General features: G+C 43.5%; 1 protein-coding gene across 1 annotated transcript; it reads left to right on the plus strand.

Annotated features, from left to right (window-relative positions):
• Positions 1-35: 35 nt before the first annotated feature.
• Positions 36-18,652, plus strand: SUPT7L (SPT7 like, STAGA complex subunit gamma). Its single transcript, XM_080585104.1, has 4 exons — positions 36-450; positions 7,015-7,339; positions 9,262-9,499; positions 13,407-18,652. Exons 1-4 carry the CDS (start codon positions 38-40, stop codon positions 13,667-13,669), a joined length of 1,239 nt encoding a protein of 412 aa, XP_080441230.1. The 5' UTR covers positions 36-37; the 3' UTR covers positions 13,670-18,652.
• The last annotated feature ends 1,393 nt before the right edge of the window (positions 18,653-20,045 follow it).

Raw genomic sequence — 20,045 nt, forward strand, 5'->3', positions numbered from 1 at the left:
CCTGGGCATTGAGGACGGGGACGTTGCCAGCGTAAAAATGCTGCGGTATTGGGGTGAGATTCCCGTTTCGTCCAACCAGGCCAATCGCAGCTCCTTCGACCTGCTTCAGCGCGAGTTTCGCACCGTGGAAGTCCAAGACCCTCCGCTGCACCAGCCGTCCGCCAACAAGCCCCGGCCCACCACCATGCTGGACATCCCCTCCGAGCCCTGCAGCCTCACCATCCACACCATCCAGCTCATCCAGCACAACAGGCGGCTGCGCAGCCTCATCGCCATGGCCCAGGCTCAAAACCAGCAGCAGGCGGAGGGCATCAAAACCGAAGACAACGAGCCTCTGCCCTCTTGCCCGGCCTCCCCACCTCTCCCCGATGACCTGCTTCCTCTGGACAGCAAAACCCCCAAAATGCCGTTTCAGCTGAGGCACAGTGACCCAGAGAGTGATTTTTACAGGTGTGTTGGTTGGTATTTCTTTGGGTTAGTTCTTGGCTGCAGCAAAGCGGAGTGTTTTTAAATATATATGTGGTTTTGTCGATTCCCTTAGGCCGAAGGGTCAAGCAGTTGTGTGTACATAAAGAGTAAAATAGGCTTAAGAACAGAAAGATTGAAAATTCTCCTATGTGCATGACATGCAAGCTGTTTAAAACAAATGTGTTTTCTTTTTCCTGTCTATAAAATGTGGATGTGTAGTGCTGACTTCTGTCTTTGTGTTTGTTGGCCCACTAGTTGCAGGTTCTGAGAAGTTACTTTGATAACTAATATTTGTAAGATTTCAGTGGCCAAAGGTCTGTGATGCAGCAAACCACTGTGTTTCACTCTGTCACTGCTTGGTAGTCTGGTCAGATGTGGCAGTGAGTGTTGATGAAGGGAAATTCTCTCTCCAGTGCTGGCTCCACCAGTCAAGGACTGGAGAAGATGGAAACAAAGGTTGCATTGCTTCTACCTCTGCAGCCAGTCTTTGATAGAGTACTACTGCCAGCTCCTCCCCGTCTACGCCTCTGGTGAGCGTGAACTTCACAAGGATGTGCTGCATTTCTTGCAGAATCTCATGATACTTCGTAGGCTTAGCGTTGAAATTCAGGGATTAATCCTCAGTGTTTTTAGTTCAAAGACTGCTTCAATGATTGTGAAGTAGGAGAGAACACATTTTTATTTCTTCAAATGGGGAAAATCTGCAGCAGTAAAACATTTTATCAGTTAAATGCCTCAGAGCTTTAATGGCCTGAGGTAGCATAAAACGCACTTTATTGTAAAGTGTCTGTTTTGGTAGCGTAGTCTCTGAATGGTAGAGCGAGACTTAGTGCTGGTTTTGGAGGAACACCCTCATCCTTTTTGGATGAATGAAGTAATTTGCCAAAAGGGGTGAAGGGAAATCCAGTCCTGTGAGTAAACGTCTGAGCCCTGTGACTCCTGCTCTTTCTGGGACTGTGGTTTGTAGGACTGAGGCAGCCATGTGCACCTGTCCTCCCTGGTGGTTTCAGCTTTAACTTTAATTTTCTGTGGCCCCGACCTTGTTCTGGGGGCTGCTGTGTCTTTTTGCTGTCCCTTGAAAGTTTCTGAGGTGTGAGTAAAGAAATGTTATTTAACAGTCAACCACATGGGGGAGTTTAAGGACTAGATTGTGAAAGCTTGATAGACAATTTTAAAATGAAATGTTTTGTGGCTGACAGGGTGGATTTATAATGGGCTATGGTGTAGACTAGAATTTAATTATGTGCTTGCTAAACCAAACACATTTATGCTTTTCCAGGAGGCAAGATTGCCATTGCATGCTTGTTTTTAACTGTTTTAAGACACTTTCATAAAGTAAGAATAGCACTTACTGCTTTATTTTACTGCTATAAGATTTGTTAGTGCTTAGCCTTAGTGTTTAAAACGATTTAGGGAAGGCTATTCTTCCCCTTGATAAAACATGATATTACTTAGTTTTATGCTGCCTCCTTGTGTGTCATTGTCAGAGTTACAGTGTTAGACTAAATGCACATTTTAATTCTGTTTTCTTTGGTAGTAATGTGGGTCTCAGAAGCAGTGCGCAGGTATATTTGAACATAGGGAGAAAGGAAGATAGGAGTTGCCAGTCCAAATTAGACCACAAGTTTCTTTAATATAGCCATGTCCTCTTTTGTTTCCTTGTTCTTCATTTTTGTCCTTTGACCCCACAGCATTGTCTCTTTTTTTTTTTAGTCAGTACCTCCTGCCCCGCCCCATACCTGTAATCCCTGCTCCCCGAACCTTTTTGAGATGTTAAGGAGGCAGAACCTAATTTACTGCTATTTTTCAGTTGTTCTGGTCTTTTCAGCCTCCCAGAAATCTGTACCAGCAACAGATTTAATTATGACAATGTTCCTTTTGTGCGTTTTTCCAGGCTGTTGATAAATGTGTTGAAAAACAAACAAACAAACCTTGACTCTGGCACAGATCCCTGAGGAAAGTCCTTGGCTTCACAGTGGAAATCTCTTATGTACTTGCCTGTTGATGGCTTTGGAGGGCTCTAGCAGGCTTGTGAAGCAGGTTTTCTATTTACAGAATCTGTCTTGACTTGTCCTGAGCGTATCGTCTTTACCCATGTGTCCTCTAATTCTGTTCTTATCATTTCTCTGAATTTCTCTGGTGCACCAGAATATATCGGTCTTCCCTGCCTGTAGTTCTTCACATCTTTTCTGAAGCTATTGAAAGAAAGTGTTTTCACATTTTCTACCTTCTGGTCCTTGTGGGCCAGAGCAGTTTGAAGCAAGAAGTGACTCACCACAGCTATTCAGATATTTCATCCTTGAATTCCTTTAGTGTTCCTGGGTGAATTGCCATCTGGTCCTGGTGATTTGCAACTGTTGATGTTACAATTCTTGGAGTACACAGTAGGGGATTAACGTTTGATTTTTGGCTGGTACAGAAGCAGAAGGTAAACTTGAAGCATAATTGATGAGGAATGAGTAACTGTAAACTTGCAACCAACATTTCAGCAGGAAACTCTTACCATAATATGGCTGCCGGCTCTTCCTTCTTCAATGTTCACCTTCCCCCAATAGCATGGATCCATTGTCAAAAGAAACCTACTGATTATGTGGCTCTCCAGATGTTTGGTTTTTTGTGTGTGTATGTGACTGGTTTCCTAGCAGATTTCTGTCATTCTCTCACTTGTGTTGCTGACCACATCACGTGTGTGCTTTATTTGAAAGATTATCTGTGAATTGAATCAGGATGTCGCAACGGGAAGACAGCTCATGGCAGAAGGTCTGCTAGTTAAATTTCTGTGCAGAAGTAGGGAAGTGCACGTCGGTGGGATAGCAGGGCAAATGTGGAGAAGGATTTGGAGCAGTGGAAATCAGAGCAGGCAGAACATGCTTATCCTGCTGGACAAAGCATTTCAGCTTAGCTCCTAAAGTGTCTGGTGTTCTGCATTGTCCCACTGGGACAACTTATGTTCCAAATGTTACCTATTATCTGTTGGTATTATCTATTGAGCAGTTTCTGTTTGTCCCTGTGCATCCTTCTGTAGATGTAGCTGGGATATTTGAAAAGAGGCTTATTCAGGATGAGGTGGAAAGAGGCCCTTTTCCAACAGAAAACTTAGTTTTCATTTTGAGTTGGTGTGCTGTTTTCTCTGATACGCTCTCTGACAAGTACGATCTTGTTTTTCCAATATTCTCCTTTATTTTCTTGTATTGGGGAAGAGTGGCTGTGAAGTGACCGTGGTGCACCTCATTTGGTAGAAATTCAACTCCACGATGTAGTGTTTCATAAAACTGATGTGTTCGTAGGAAAAACAATCCCTCCCTCCATCTGCTGCTGGCTTATGCTCACCTGTGAGGGAGCAGAGCACTTCAGGCCATTACTGCAGGTGAGCGGCTCTTGATCCTTGTACTGACTTAACCCAAACGCTTTCCCCTAACAATGTTTGCACAGCAAACGGACCATGAGCTCTTCTTTTCTGTATGAAAAAGGGCTTTACAGGGGATGAGCTTGGGTGAGTAGATTGTAGTGCCTTTGGGGAGTGGCCTTGTGTCGTATTAGCTGACTGAAAATGAAGTGTCTGTGTTAAGTTTCATACTATAACCTCTGTAGAGATGATCACCTCCAAGTCACAGACTTAACTGCCAGTTTTGTCTCTGGAGACAGAATTTTGGGGGTTAAAGCGCTCTTGTTTACTTGCAGCTACATGACATTGGTAATATAGGTTTGGTTTTGGGTGGTAGCTGAGTGGGGAGCCCTTTCGGAAAGCAGAGGGTGGCATTCTGAGTGGGAGTGTTGGAAGGGTGCTTTTGGAGGTGCTGGGCATTGGGGTGAGGTCTGAGAGCAAGGCTCTTTACCTGTAGTGATCAGGGAAAAGAAGCTTGCTGGTGCTTTTGAAGAAGCCTTGCCATTAGACAGCTGTTCTCGACTTAAATGTGCCTTTTCTGTTTATTTGCAATCTTATTAGGTGGTACCTGGAAGTTAAAGGAGATGAAGCAAAAATCATTTCTCACTTGCTGTTTTCCATTAACGTCTCTAGCGATATTTTAATTTTCCTGTCTAATCAGGATTTTAATCATCTTCCTCTATTGTTTATCATGGGAAACAAGAAATCAAGGGAAGAAAGAACAAGAAAAACAAAACAAAATTGATTGACCTCACCAAAAACGAGAGGTAGGGAGTTGGATTTGAGTAGAGCACCTAAAATTTCTTTTCTCTCCGTCTTTAATTGATTAGATTTCAAGTTGATTATATCCCTTTCAGCACAGTGACCTAGCTGCATTTTAATGCTGGCAATTAGTTTCTTTCTCCTCTAGGAGTTTAAAAGAGATATGACGTTCTGTGCTGCTTCTGAGCAGTGATGTGCGTTGCTAAATGATCGTCCTCTACTTCAGAAGTGGTTGAGTATCCTGCTTTGGCCTTCCAAATTCTGTGTCTAGTTTAAGTTTGCCCCTAGTGTTTTGTGTGACTCGCAGACCGTTGATAATGGCTCTTTATTTCTGTCTGCATTAATCATAATCTGGTGTTCGGTGGTTTTGGTAGCATAAGCTGCTCTCAGCTGATGGCTAGTGGACAGCCAGGTTCATCCTTTGTGTTTAAAAAACCAAAAGTTTCCAGTTTTTAGGCATAAATGTTGATGGTGGTTTTCTGGTTGTTTTTGTGATTTTTTTTTTTTTTTTCCCCTTCTCTGTTGTGACCTCCTTGTCCCAGTGCTGTGTGAGACATATGGCTCTTTGTGAGCTGCAGAAGTCTGTCCCTGGGAGGTGTAGGGGAAAGTTAGGGAGATGTAAAAACAGCATGGATGACACTTGGGTTATAAGGGAACTGGTGATCTTTTAATTCATTTTGTCAGGGCACCGACTGTCTTCTTTCCACAGTAGTCATGTAATTGAGTAGGAATGGGGATGCGAGTTGTTCTCCAGCAATTAATAACTGGGATGAATCCATGACTGGGATGCACATGCTGTTCTTCATACCCACTTAGTAATAGCGTCATCTGCAACTCTTAATACGGTGTGATTTCCATCCCTCTAACCCTTTACTTGAATAAGCAGAAAGTGCGGAGCTGAGCTGGTGCTCTTGAAAGTGAAGCTCTGGGATTTTGGTCCTGATGGCTCTGAATTTAACCTCTCATTTTCACTCCTCTGAAATGTTACCTTTTTCACTCCTGTGTTTCAGTGGTTTTCTATAGGTCAGCCCTGAGGATAAGAGCGAGCTGAGGCTCTGTGACCCAGCAGCTCAGCGAGGCTGAAGGGCACCCAATGCACCTGTTGGAGAAGCAAAGCAGTGAGAATTTTACGGAGACCAGTGCCGCCTTCTATGCAAGTCATCAGTGCTGTCTGTGGGCTGTTTAATCAGGCCATGTTACTGAGAAGTTTGTGCAGTGGTAGGAAACTAGCATATAGGGAGGGCGACTGGAAGTGCCAGTGTGGGCTGAACCAGATGTTGGAAGAAATTGATCAGAAACAAATGAAGGGTGAAATTGTTAGCGTTCTTCAAGTTATTGATGCTGAGTGGAGTGGAAAAAAGTGTGTAAATACCATACTTAGTAAAATGAATCTTGATTTTTGACATCAGCATCTGAAGGCAGTATTACTGTTACGGGCAAATAAATCACGTGCATTTAATTGTAAGTCTGGAAATCTGGTAGAAGTATATTTACATTTCTTGTTAAACTGTCTTACCTCCTTTTTTTTTCCTATGTGGAATTTGTTTAACTCGTCTTGATGAAAAACTTGCTTGCCTGACTGTAACTGAGTGATGTTTGAAATGCTCCTGCCAGCTGTTCTGTCTCTTCTGTCCTGCATTATCACTTTTTCCCTCCTAGCAGCATAGGGAAGAGGGGCCTCAAGCCCAAAGGCAGGGAGTGCTGCTCTGAGGTAGGACCTCTCCAGGCTTCCCCAGGGCTTTGTGTTCACCTCTCCTGTTGCCTACAGGGATACTGCTTCCAGCTTCAGGCTTCGTGACTGTCAGAAGTAAGGGTAGGGAAATGGTCATAATGGCTACAGCGTAGCTTGATGAAGTGTGGGTGAAGATGTGTGTGCCATTTCTTGCTTTTTGTGCGTGTCCTTTGCATTATAAATTCAGATCTTGTCTATCCCAGAAGCCTTTGTATCTGACTGTTAGGCCTATGACATCAGAGATAAGGAAGAGAAATGTAATTAACTGTGAGGGGAAATGATTTGCATTCATGTTATTTAAAGTGCCTTTTTTTGTTTGTGTCAAGGACCCATTTAATTCACATCTCTAGGAGAAAAGCTCTTGGGTGGGAAGGGAATTGCTTGAAGGTTCAAAAGATTTGCATCCCATATTGATGAATCACACGAGGATTCTTGTGGCATTAGAAGTGAAAATGAGACTCAGCAGTGCTGATTTTGAGGGAAGGGCAAGAAGGGAAAGCAGATAAACCCACAGTAGGTAGGGTTCACGTGTAATGGAGAAGCTGTGGTGAAGCCCAACCAATTTGCTTTCCGTTTGTAGAGCACGTTAGTACTGACAGTATCTCTTGAACCGGTATATTCCGTTTGGTTTTGGAGGCGTGCTATTTTTCTCCTTCCTGTCTTTCAGAGGAAAAGGGGAGCCTGTGACTGAGCTGAGCTGGTCCTCCTGCCGGCAGCTTCTCTACCAGTCCATGGCCACCATCCTGGCTCACACAGGCTTCGAGTGTGCCAACGAGAGCGTCCTGGAGACCCTGACAGACATCGCCCACGAGTACTGCTTGAAGTTCACCAAGCTGCTGCGCTTTGCTGTGGATCGGGAAGCTCGACTCGGGCACACGCCGTTCCCGGATGTCATGGAGCAGGTCTTTCACGAAGTGGGCATTGGCAGCGTGCTCTCGCTGCAGAAGTTCTGGCAGCACCGCATTAAGGATTACCACAGCTACATGCTACAGGTGAGGAGAGCGGTAGGGAGCTCACAGCACCAAGCAATGTAACCCCAGTACAATTACTTATTCCTGTAGCAATGCTGAGGTAAAATCATATGAGAAACCCTCCTGGGTCATCAAGGAAAAGGGAAACAGGATGGGTTTTGGCAGGCATGAATGGAACACACAGGCTAAGAGTGCTGTGCTGATGGTTTGGGTTTAAGAGGAGGCCCCCAGCTCCTGAATGGCACAGACTAAAATATCAAGTAGAAGTAAAGTCAAGACTGACTGAATTTTCTGCTTTAATGGGATATTTGGCTGCTTATCATTTCATAAAACAGGTAAGCAGACAGACAAAAGTTACTTAGGTGCACAGTGACTTGTGTTGGCTTAAGCTAGGGGTAGTGCGCTTCAGCGGTTAAAATAAAGGATAGTACTGCACCGATCTGAGTTGTTGAACAAGAACTGCCTTCTACTCTAGAGGGGACTACTTCTGTGGAGAAAGGAGAGGAACTGTTAAATCCCCTAGTTTTTCTTGGTCCGGGTATTCTGTGAACTTAAATGTGCATTTTATTTGATTGATAGAAGACTTGCAGAAATGCAAGGACTTGATGTGTGAATTTTATATTTATTTTATTATTTAATTTTATATTTTATATCTATTCATCAAAAAACAAGCTTTGGATCAAGTAGGTAGCCCGAGACCAAAGGCAAAACCTGCCATGTCTAATCTTTCCCTTCCTTGTCATGTTATCTGAGAGTACCAGTTGATTCATCTTAGAGCAGCTCCTTTGTGCTCCTTCTTATCCCAGGGTTGGCACCTTGTGGCTTACAGAGGTAGTATAAATCAGAGACACCTGTAAGTGCATGTAGTATGTAAATTGTGACGGCCTCTTGAGGTTTGTGCATAGAAATAACATCATCAAGCTCTGGCCTTGTTAAAAACGTTTTTGTTCAAAAGGACTGATTGCATTAGTTTAAATATACTCTCCTGTTAGAGGATTTTTTTTCCAGTTTGAAAGGTTATAGAGCACTGAATGTAGTTAACAGTTGCATCCTGATACCCAGATGTTGTCTCCTTCTGGAATTTGGGCTGTCTGTATCATTTTGCTGATGCAATTCACTCTCATCCTGCAGCTGGTCATTGTCTTATTTGTTCTGTTCTTCATGCAGGGCTGAGGTCCACAGCAGCCTTTGTGTTTGGAAGCATGTCTAGAAGGGGGAAATGGGCTTTGCTATTCTTTTTTCTTTATTGCTTCTGCTATTTAAAAAAAAAAATGCCTTGGGCTTTTCCTCAGCTCAGTTCACTGAATGTCGGGATTCAGAGATACAAACAAGTACCTGTTAAAAGCAGACTAAACCTGAAAAATCTTAATTTAATTGCTTAGAGTTGTTACGTTTCTAGAAGCAAAAAGATTGTTCCAAATCTCATTCCTGTGTTTGTTTCGCTTGTCTGACTGGAGGGAACTGCATTTTTTGCTGTGACTGTGACAGAAGATAACTTCTGTAGTTACCGCTAGCAAAAACCGGTTAATGAATATCTGATCTGCTTGCTTGTTAGTGCTGGAGTAAAACTTAGTACTGATGAACAGGGGAAAGTCTTATAGGTAAAATCAAAGAGTAAGGTTGAGGTACTTTGCTCTTGCTTTTTGCTCCAGTTAAATTTCTGGGCCTCCTCATTTCTGTCTGTGGAATAAATCTGCACATATTTATCAAGCAGATGTGTTAAGGAATTCAAGCTCTTATGAAAGTCCCTTGATAAAGGATAGAAGGTGTTCTTAAAGGGAGAGAAAGTCTTTTTTTGTGCAGCTAGGTGTGTAGTTGTTCAGTCAGGTCAGGCCTTAATAATACTCCGTGCGGAGAACACACTGCAGTGTAATTGTCATCAGAGTCTCTGAAGTCACTGTGACCTTTCTTGCCTCTTTTTCATCTCCACCGATCTTTGACAGGTTAGCAAGCAGCTCTCTGAAGAGTATGAAAAGATTGTCAACCCTGAAAAGGCAGCAGAAGACACAAAACCAGTGAAGATTAAGGAGGAACCTGTTAGCGATATCACTTTCCCCATAAGTGAGGAATTGGAAGGAGATCTGGCTTCTGGTGACCAGTCTTTGCCAGTTGGAGTCCTTGGAGCTCAAAGTGAGCGATTCTCTGCAAACTTGGAAGTAGAAGCTTCCCCACAAACTTCAGGTAGAGGTTTGTTGCTAGTGCTGAAGTCAGTCCCTCATCTTTTTCATATGATCCTGTTTCTGTTTTTAATAGCAGATTCAAAAGTGAGGAAGGGGAGGGAGAAGAAATTCTTACTTTTCAGTAGGAAGATTTATCTGGGGGAAAAACACTTGCTTACTTCCTAAACACAAAAACAGTGAAATATATCAATTACCAGGATTTGTTAAGTATTTACTCTGTGGATCCTGCAGAGCATGATGGTTTATATAACATTGATTTTGGTGGGATGGTGAACGTTCTTAGTTTTGTGATTGGTGTGAGAAAGACTGTTTCTCTACAGATGACGAGCTTTGTTGTTTTGTGTTTGCTGCAAATATGAGTACTGGTGTCTGTCTTCCAGTCTGATGTAACAAAGACAAAAATAACCTTTGGATTTCTATATCAAAAGAAACCAGAGTTTTATCCTGCAAGTCTGCTGTAGTTTGCTGCCCCCATGGAAAGCTATGTGTTGGTGTTGAAGCACACTGTTGGCGAGCATGGGACAAGCTGCTGTTGCTGCTGTTCCTTTTCTGAATCTATATGCAAGGTCTGTTCCCTGCACCATTCAGTAGCACTAAGCTTATGGAAAACAAAGTTGACATTCTTTATTCTGTATAGAACCATCTGAACTCTTCCAGCCCCTGCAATAATTAGTGTTTCACTTTAAAACATGATTAAAAACAATGAAGTCTGTTCTCCTATTTATCTTTGCTTATGCATTGTGTATTGAGGGGTGAGTGTACCTCTTTTAGTTTTTTTAAAAATAGCATATTCTGCTGAGTTTAAAGAAAACAAACCCACACAAATCCATCTGATGTATTTCTGGAAGCTCATATTGTTTTCCATTGTACCTCTGAAATGTAAAGCGCTGGCATTTTTGAGGGAGAGGGAATAATGGGCTCTTGTGGCCCATCTGGGGTTGCAAGTGATTCATCTGGAAAGCTTGGTATTAGCATCTACCACCTGAGACCCAGAGGTTAGCAAGATAGCTGTATTCTAAATGCTTCTTGCCTATCTGATACCAAATTGATGTTTTCTAATTAAGGATACAAGTGCTCTGTTCGTCCCTGAAAATCCCTCTTCACTTCACAAGGGCCTTTGGAAATCTCATCACAGTAAGAAATCCCAGTCTAGAGCTAGGCAGGCCGGAGCATGTAATATCACAAGGAGGGAGAGAGAGCTGCTGCAGTTAGGACACCATCTTGGATGTACAAGTGTGAGACCTGTAGGGAGGGTGGCTGCACAGCAGTGTCAGAGGGCAAAACTGTCATTTCAGCCTTCCCTGTTGTGCACGTGTTTCTGCTTGTGCCAGGGGACACAACTGCGGGCCAGCTGCTAATTGTAATGCAGCTGGGGAAGTGGAGGCAAAATTGGGGATATCTTGTTCCTCCACCCAGCAGGATAACAACGGAGCATTAGTTCATTTGTAAAGTACTTGGAGGTTGAAGTGCTTTGAAGATGAAATGTCCAGCGTCTCTGCTTAAGTGCTGCTGGTCATTAGTGACACTCTCAATGACAGGAGATGGAGCTGAAAGGGATGGGGTTGAGCAGTGAAGAGCAATTGATGAGAGAAAGCAACAGTAAGGTTAGTGAGCACCTTTGATTATTGCGTAGACTGGAGCTGCAACTCTGTGGAACTGATAGCATTTTAATGATGTGTCCTTGTTGTTGAGAGGAATACGCTCACTTGTAATTAACATAAAAGGGACTTTTCATTAAGGCGACTGGACATCAGCGAGCACTTCAGTTCTGGCTTGTTATCTAACTGCTGAGCCGATGTGGGCTGCGTTGTCTGCTATTGCCACAAAGGTCTCCTAAGCCCTGGTTTGAGCTAAGCTGCTCCGGAAAATTCCTGACTCCTCCATAAGGGAAAGTTCACAGTACAAACGTGATGGGAGACTTCTTCTCGGGGTAGCTGCTGGTAATATGGGACTATTGCCAGTGGCGTACTAGTGGTAGGGAGTAGCAGTAGGCTGGCTCGGTACAAGAGGTTTGGTTGTGCTTTCAAACAGTTTGAGACACAAAGTTTAGAAAACTTGCTAAAACCTGGCTTCTTAGTTTGTTTTATTTTCCATGTGAATTTAACCCCACACTAGAGGGATCAGATTTAGAAGTGAGAGAAGTTTTCAGGCTTTGTTCAGATTTGGGCTCATTAGGCCCATGTCAGCAAGGGGCCCAATTAGTGTGTTTTTAATAGGATTTTTGTCTCTCTTAAAACTGTAAATAAGCAGAAATAATGCAATCTATAATTACTGCTCTTGGGGACAAAACATTTGCTGGTTTCAGAAAGTATGGTTTCATAATCTTGTACAGAAAATCCTTGATCTGCTCAGATTGCACACTAGTCCAAATGTGAAAAAACAAACAAAACCCATTGCACCTGTGTGGACTGGCAAATCTTCCACCATGGAATTAATTTAAAATGGGAAGGTTCCTTTCGTGTGTGTTTCTAGCCAGCTATGTGCTAAAAACTTACAGTTGCTGCTGATCTGAGTTATGTCTGAACAAGTCTTAGAGTAGTTAAATGTTTATGGCCTATATTTTGAACCATTCTTTTTCTAAGAAGGCATTGGATTTGTGATTTGCAGTCTATGTCCTCCCTCAGGTCTGTTACCCGTTGCTAGAAGCTAGGAGAAAAGAGCATACAAGTGACACAGTGAGCAGGGATTTGTTAGATTGCTAAGCCAACCTTCACAGGTGTCCTGAAAATGTTTGTTGTCCAAGATCTGAGAAGTCATTATGAATTTTTTTACGTTTGTTGTTGATTTTTCTTTTTACGTTTACTATTAAAAAAACCCAATACCTATTCTGCGTTACACAATGCCAAGAAGGCGCACAAACATAAAATAGTGTAGTTTTATCTAAGCCATGTTACAACGTTGTTGATAGGGTACATGCATGAAAAGAGTGCAGTGAAAGAGCAGGGAAGAACATATAGGTGGATGGTGGTAATCAGAGGAAGGTCATGCAAGTAACCTGGGTAAAAAGTTTGGTTCTCTGTGTTTTAATTGAATTATTTTAATCATTTTAAAAAATCCAGGTGATTCCCTGGACTCTTTAACCTCCTTTAAAAAGGTGACCTGGGATTCACAGTCCGCTTGTTTCCAGACTTACAGCCTCCTTGCCCCAAGTGCCCTAATACCCTTCCTCGGTTCGTTCCAGTAAACTACAGCACAAACTATTCTTGTGGTGAGCTGTCCTCTGGTAGCAGACGGGGTGTCTGTGAGGCTGAGCCAAGAGGGTTTCTTTCTGTGCTGCTGAAGGGTGGATGAGACCTCCAGGTACAAGGACGCAGTCAGGCTGGTGGCGGACTGCAGCTCTGTTATCTCTGTGTTTCAGTGCAGGAAGCTGTGTTTGAGACTGTTCATCTACCTAGTCCTCTGCCCTTTTCCCTCCCCTGCAGAACTAGCAGAAGTCCAGTGCGGTTGACAGCTGAAGGGAGACTGCCGAAGTTGCAAGGGATGACTTCTGGACTGCCTCCCAGTTCTGCTTGTACCGGGTCTAGTCCATGTGTTCTTGGCATGCTTGTTGAGATGCTCCTTCCTGGAGAGTGAAGGGAGCTCTTATTTCATGTTGTTTCTAAGTTGTTATTTCTCGTGGAAAAAAAAAAAACACATGGAAGAGTGCTATGAAAGGACAGCATTGGATTTGCTGTGAAAGCATTGGATTTGCGTATTTTTTAGAGCTGCAACTACTGGGTTATTTAAAAAAAAAAAAAAAAAACCCTGACATTTATTGTTTCACACTGCCTGGTATTTTTTCCCCCCAGCCTATTTCACCTGGAGCTTTGTTTTTACTGCTTCACCAGTGCTACTGTCCCTTGTATCCACTTAACATTTGTAATTTATCCTTCTACTCTCTTACTAATGCATGCTTTTTCTTTCTCTAGGGGCTGAGGTGAATGCTTCCCCTCTCTGGAACTTGTCACAAGTGAAAATGGAGCCACAGGAGAACGAAGAGGCCAATGTACATGGCCATGGGGTCCTAGGCAGTGATGTCTTTGAGGAACCTATGTCAGGCATGAGTGAAGCTGGGATGCCACAGAGCCCCAATGGCTCTGAGAGCAGCTATGGTTCTCATTCTGCTGACAGTCTGATGGGATCCTCGCCTGTCTTCAACCAGCGCTGCAAGAAAAAGATGAAGAAGATGTGAAAAGAAGGGGCCTTTTTATTTAGCCCCAATGGACGTGAAATGAGCCAACAAAGTACTGTGGTGGCTATGATGTATAAACAGGGCTGGCCCTGGTGTATGAGAGACCTTACATGAAATTATTACGAGGGGTTTGATGTGTACTGCACTTCTTCTCTCCTCTTAGCTGGCTTCTGTACTCCATCCTGGCTCATCAGGTTGAAGATCACCATATGTGTTTGGTGTCATGGCTTGCTGTGGCAGATTAACGAGGAAGTCACCAGTGGAAAGTAGCTGTGAGGAGATTTAAGTCACAGAATTGTTGAATACTTTGGGTTGGAGGAGCCTCTTGATGTTTTTGGTCCAGCCAAACCAAATAGAGCAGGTTGCTCAGGGCCTTGTCTAGTTTTGATTTTCTGCAAGGATGGCAAGGCCAAACATCTCTAGGCAACATTTTCCAGTATTTGACTACCCTCACAGGGGAAAAAATATATATATTAGATCTAGCTGGAATGGTCAGTGTTTGATCTTGTGTTCATTGCCACTTGTTCTGTCACTGTTCATCTGTGAGTGCAGTCTGTCTAATCTGTGCATTAAGTGGTTGAAAACAACAGCGAGGTCTCTTTTTAGCCTTCTCTACTCTTATGTCTGAAGAGACCAAGCTTCCTTGGCCTCTCCTTGTCCCATACTAGAGTCCCCTACCCATCTTAGTGGCCTTCCAACAAAATTGCTGCAGTGCCCTTCCTGTAAGGGGGAGCACAGAAGTGGATGCAGTCCTCCAGATACAGTCTCACAGGCACTGTATAGGTAGAAATGATTTCCCTCAACATGCCGGTCACACACTTGCTAACTGTTGCAGGCAACAGGATCATCTGAAGTTGGGTAATTTCTCTGCCTCTGGGGAGCCTTCACTTGTGGTGACCTGGCAAAGATGCTGGAGGGTAGTCTCATGGTACCATCGGGTAGCTCCTTCAGTGCCTTCATATGCATCCTGTCTGCTCGTGTGGAGCTGTGAATGTCCAGCTGGCTGAAGTTCTTGTTAACTCAGTCTTCCTCTGCGTAGGTGATACTTTGCTCCCATACACTCCTCCTGGTAGATCCCAGGGACCTTGCAGGCCTGAGGGCAGACCTTCCGCCTAAGTGGAAGTGTTGAGTGGTGGTAAGTATGTCAGCCTGAAAGTACAAAGCACTGCCTTTGTTACCAGGCGTCTGCACTGTTGGACAGCAAACCTACATTTTCTTTAACCTTTCATTTGCTTCCAGTGCACTTAGAAAAGCCATTCTTCACATTTCTTACCAGTGTTGACTCCAGCTGAACTTTGGCTTTCCTAACTGTCTGTGCATGCCTGGGCTGTGCCTTCGTTTCCCCCCAGCCAGCCCATCCTCACCTCTACCACTGTGTAGTTTTTTCTGTACATTTGAGCTCAGTCAGGATTTCCTTGATCATCTGTGCTGGCCTTCTGTCATGCCTGCTTTACTTCCTGCTCATCAGAATGGACTGTTCTACTTTCAGAAAGCAGTCTTTGAAGATAAGGCAGCACTCTTGGGCTGCTTTGGGAAGCCAGGGCTGTCCCTCATGAGATCCTACAAAAACGTTTCTCAAATAAACCAAAATATGTTGTCCTGAAGGTCCAGAGCTCTGTTCACCTTGTACACATTTCTCAAGATTGTAAATGCCACAATCCCATGTCTGCTGTAGCCAGGACCTTCATATTCTCCAACAATTCTTCCTTCTAACTAACAAGTCTAGCAGAGCTTCTTCCTGATTTGATTCCCTGATTGTTTAATCAGGGAAGTTGACAGCCAGCTGTTTAAGGCAGGGTTTTCCAGAGAGTGAAGCAGCATTTACTGTTGGTATGAGCCAGTACTGGCAATGCAAGCTTTTCTTTCACTCTTATTAAATTGAGTGTAGGAACTTCAGGCCAGCTGAGGTTTCCTATTCAAAGTTGCTATCTTGACAACTTAGTCCGAAACAGAATCTATTTTGTTGCTTGCTTTTATGGCTCAGCTGACTGATGACAATTTTTTGTTCTGCACAATCCTCAGTCGATCAACTCAGTCTTTAACTTGATTCAGTGAGTATCTCTCAAAAAAGCTGGAATGAACGTGAATCAAGAGTGAACAGCCACTTAAACTGGCTTTATACCTGTAACCCATTGGGATGTTTGAGGGAGATTTACCAGACCTCCCATTTGTCCTTACAATTGCAAGTTTATCTTTTGAAAGAATGAGCTTCAGGCATAGTATTTTTTGTTTCTGTATAACATGCCTAGCCTTAATTCTTTTTTTTCCTAACTGTATTTCTCTTCTATTTTATAGAAGTGGAAGACAAACATTAAATTCTTCGATGTCTAATAAGAATGCGTGACTGTAGGCTTTTATGGACATTGGAGTTAAAATTGCCTGTCAGAGTTTTAAAGGCTCCTCCTGGGAGGTAAATTGTAGCTATTTGGAGCCTAGTCAGTAGCCGAACAGAGGACCAGTGTATCAGGAAATCTCTATTTTGATTCCCTTTGAGTCACCATTAGGGAAGCTGCAATGTCCCTGTTTTCTCAGCTGTAAAAAGAGAATGGTAGTATTTGCCTCTTAGATGTGTGTTGGAGACTTATTTTCTTTAAAACAAAACCAAACCACTTTATTCCTTGAGAGAGTTTTGTGAGAGCTGTAAGCTTTTCTCTCATTTGGGTCGGACTGTTGCTGGCTGGAGTATGCTTCGATGGATGTTGAAATATTAGTGACCTATATGATATTAGTTTTAAGCAAAACTGCTTATCAGAAAGAAGTACAGAACAGTTGTGCTATTCAACTGCCATGATACAAGGAAGGCATTTTGGGTGGTGTCCTTTCACTGAGCTTTAGATATCTGCATCTAGATTTGTTGCCCTGGGCCCCATCTGCAGCTAAAGAGAAATAGTCACTTTTAGGCGAGCATTCATCTGACCCAGAAGCAGAAGTCTAAAAGAGGTCAGATGAGTGGTGCTTTACAAGTGTCTGTTTTTCCACTGTGTGCCAACAAAGTGAGTTCAACTTGACTACCTCAGCTGAAGACATCCACACCATCAGTATCTTCATTAAGTGACCTGACTTTAGCTCTCCCTGTCTGGGAATCAGAGGAGACTTGGTCCTGCTGGGCAGGTGCTTTTCTTCTACACGTTCAGTAGTGCTTGCTGCTGAAATTGCGGTACTGATCTAAAAACAGACTGCCCGTCTTACCTACAACAGCATATCCAGGGTTTTCCACAACGTATGTGAAGTGCTAGACCTGGGCCTCAGGGTTCAGCCTGGTTTGGCTCCTGTGTCCATCTTTGATACCGCGTGAGAACACCTGTAAATTGGGCCTTGTAGCAGAGATGCTTTGCCAAGCTGTTGTAGTTAAATATTTTTGAGTCTGAGACATCTAAGCAAAGTCCCTTGCACCATTTTCAGGAGCTAGAGGACAGAGTGGCTGCTGTCAGCATCACTTGCTCGTTTTCAAGACTTCAGGTGGGCTAAAAATGAAAATCCGGTGCTCTCCAGGGCTTTAGTTAAACCTCTTAAGCCTCAGTCTTAAGTGCTTTCTTTATATTGCTCAAGTACAGATGCTCTGTCTTACTTTTAATCGCGCTTTTGTATTTCACATCTCCTTTCCACACCCATTTCACCCTGTAACACACACTGCAACAAGCCAAGCCTGAGTGCTTCAAGTATTTAAATACAGTGGAAATTCACCCTCTATTGATTCAGCTGCGTTGTTGCAATGTAAGAGAGATGTTATTGATTCTCTTTAGGATGCTTGTTTATGCAGAGATTAGAAATGCATCAGCATAGCTTGTACATCTAAAAAGTGATTGCAGGGTAAAATCTGTACCTCCTGTTCACCATTATGCTGTGTTGCTTCTGGCATTTGTATGCTGGACACTTCCTTTTGTGCACGTGGAAGCTTTACCTTCTGGGTGAGCCCTTCGCTTCTGAACATTTGCAGGCCTTAGATTTACAGTGGTGTTCATCATGCATGAAATAGTGAAATTTCAAATGTAGCTTACCAGCTCAGATACAGACAATGTGCTTTTCTAATGAATCAAATAAGATTTTACTAGGTGTTGATGCAGCCTTGGACAGCTAGTGAGGTGTTCATTGACCATGTAATCCCCAAATTTTAAGCCACACTGAGATTACGCAATGGCTTGGAATGAAGCTGTGCTCTCAGAGTTGTGGTTTTTTTTTCTGGTTCCAAGTAAAGTGCTCTGCTGACCCACCTGCTTCAGAAGTTTGTCATTTTGTTGGTTCTTTCATCTTTCTGCTTTCCCTTTCCAAAGGTACACAGATGGCAAATTGGAATATTGAGTGTTGACTGCGTCCATGTCCAGTGGCATTGATGTCTTTAGGGATTTATTTTGCCGTGATTTAAATTGTTGGGAACTGTGATATCAATTTAGAGAGCAAGATCTGTGAATTACTAGGCTTTTGAAGTATTTTGCATGGGAATGATACAGGATTATTGCAGATGAGAGAATGCTATGTATCATATTCCTTTTTCCCTCTAGCAATACCTTTTTATTCCTTTTGAAGAGTTTTGCCTGGCATCCAACAAAGTTCACTGTGTAAACATCAGTGTGACAACTTTAGTATACACTTGTAAGTCAGACTGTGCTACCTAGCGATTTAATTCCAAGACCATCCATACTAATTTGAATATGCATAGTGCTGTGCAGAAAAAGATGTTTCCTGCATAGAAATTTACAACTGAAAAGGAAAATAAGATTAGGTAGGGTAGGTGAGGCCAATCTGATTACGTGCTGAATTCTGAGACTGATGCACATGTTATGTGTGAAGGGTATTTTTAAGTAAAATGTTTTTGTACATGCATGTGAGTGAAATATGTAACTTCGCTTGTGTTTATATGGAACAAAATTGCTGGGAAATATTTTCCTCTTCTTTTTTTTTTTTCTTTTTTCTTTTCTTCCTTGCTCTCCTGGAGAGAGTTTCTTTGTAATTTTAAGAAAATAAAAAATTCTAAGAAATAAAAACTCTAGAGGTTTTGTGTATCTTTTTGTTTGTTTGTTTGCTTTAAAGCATGGTATAGTGAATGCAAAGTCTTGGAGTTCTGTCTACCCTAGCATGGAATTTAGAATAGACCTTTTGCAGACTTGAATATGCTACTGCCATGATATTGGTATTAATATCACAACTAGGCAGACGAGATATTATTCCAGGATGGGGCCAGAGAAACTGGAAGTCTTATTTTTCATGGGTGCCACTGCTAGTGAGCCCCCAGAAGAGAGATTGATACCGCGGTGCTAATGTTGGTATTCATCTGGCGTAAACAATTTGATATTCCAGAACAACTACTAATTACATTACCAGACTATATACAAGTCTACTTGTTCTACATACTGTTATTAAAAAAAAAAAAAAAGACTGATTTAGACTGCAGTGACTGAAGAAGAGGATATTTTCCCTTCTGCTCTACCTGCTGCAGTAGAGCTGAGGAATGATGTTTCAGATAGGGGCCTATGTTACCTGGCTGGGTGAGAGGGAGCAATAAGAGTAGTACAGCCAATCTCCCCTTTTCCTGAAAGTAGTCTGTCCACACAGCTGCTGTCCTCTGAAGCATGCAGTGCTGAATTAATTTACCTGTCCAAGGGGAGCCTGGGGTGTGCCTTGCATTTCCCTGACAGCACCTGGAGGAAAAAGACAGTAATGGCCAGTTTGGATTGCACCCCGCTGGATTAAAGCATGAGCCACCTCCTGTCCCAGGTTTACGTCCCTCTACTCTAGTGACTTGAATGTCCCCAAGCTGCGTCACCTCTGTCCTGGAGCCAGTAGGCTCTCAGTGATCCTCTGAGTCACGGAAGATGTTGTCAGCTGTGTCCCCATGGACATCAGGGTGGGGTGGGTGTGTTCCTCTTTCCCTTTCAAATGCCTGCTCTGTTCTGCTGTCCTGCTGCCTGGCAATTCAGGGCTAGGCCCTGCAGCCGTGAAGAGGACACCTAAGCCTGTGGCCACCGGCCTGGTAGAGGTGCCACCCCCTTCTGCAGCATGCCCCTCTCGGCTCCGGAGAGGGCCCTTCTCCCAGTGCCACAGCGCTCTGTCCGGCTCCATGTCGGGCTGCGCTGCCGCAGCCCTGAGTCCACCAGCTTCTGTGAGGCAGAGCAAGCGATGGCTGAGAAGGTCTCAGCAGGGCACCTGCCAAGCTTTCCTGTGCCTGTGACTTTTGCCCCCTGCCCAGCTGCGATGTGCTGGGGCCGGTGGCCTGCCGGGCTCGTGGCCGCGTGGTGGTGCTGGCCGCACGCCGCGCAGGGGCCGCCGGCAGCTGCAGAAGCATCCCTCTCCCCTCCCCAAAAAATCCCCCAAACCCCAAACCATGTCATTTTTCACGGCGTCTTTTATATCGGAGATTAGAATCGCCTCTGTTTGTTGC

Source organism: Anser brachyrhynchus, assembly GCF_964034855.1.
Source record: "Anser brachyrhynchus genome assembly, chromosome: 3".
Lineage (NCBI taxonomy): Eukaryota > Metazoa > Chordata > Aves > Anseriformes > Anatidae > Anser > Anser brachyrhynchus.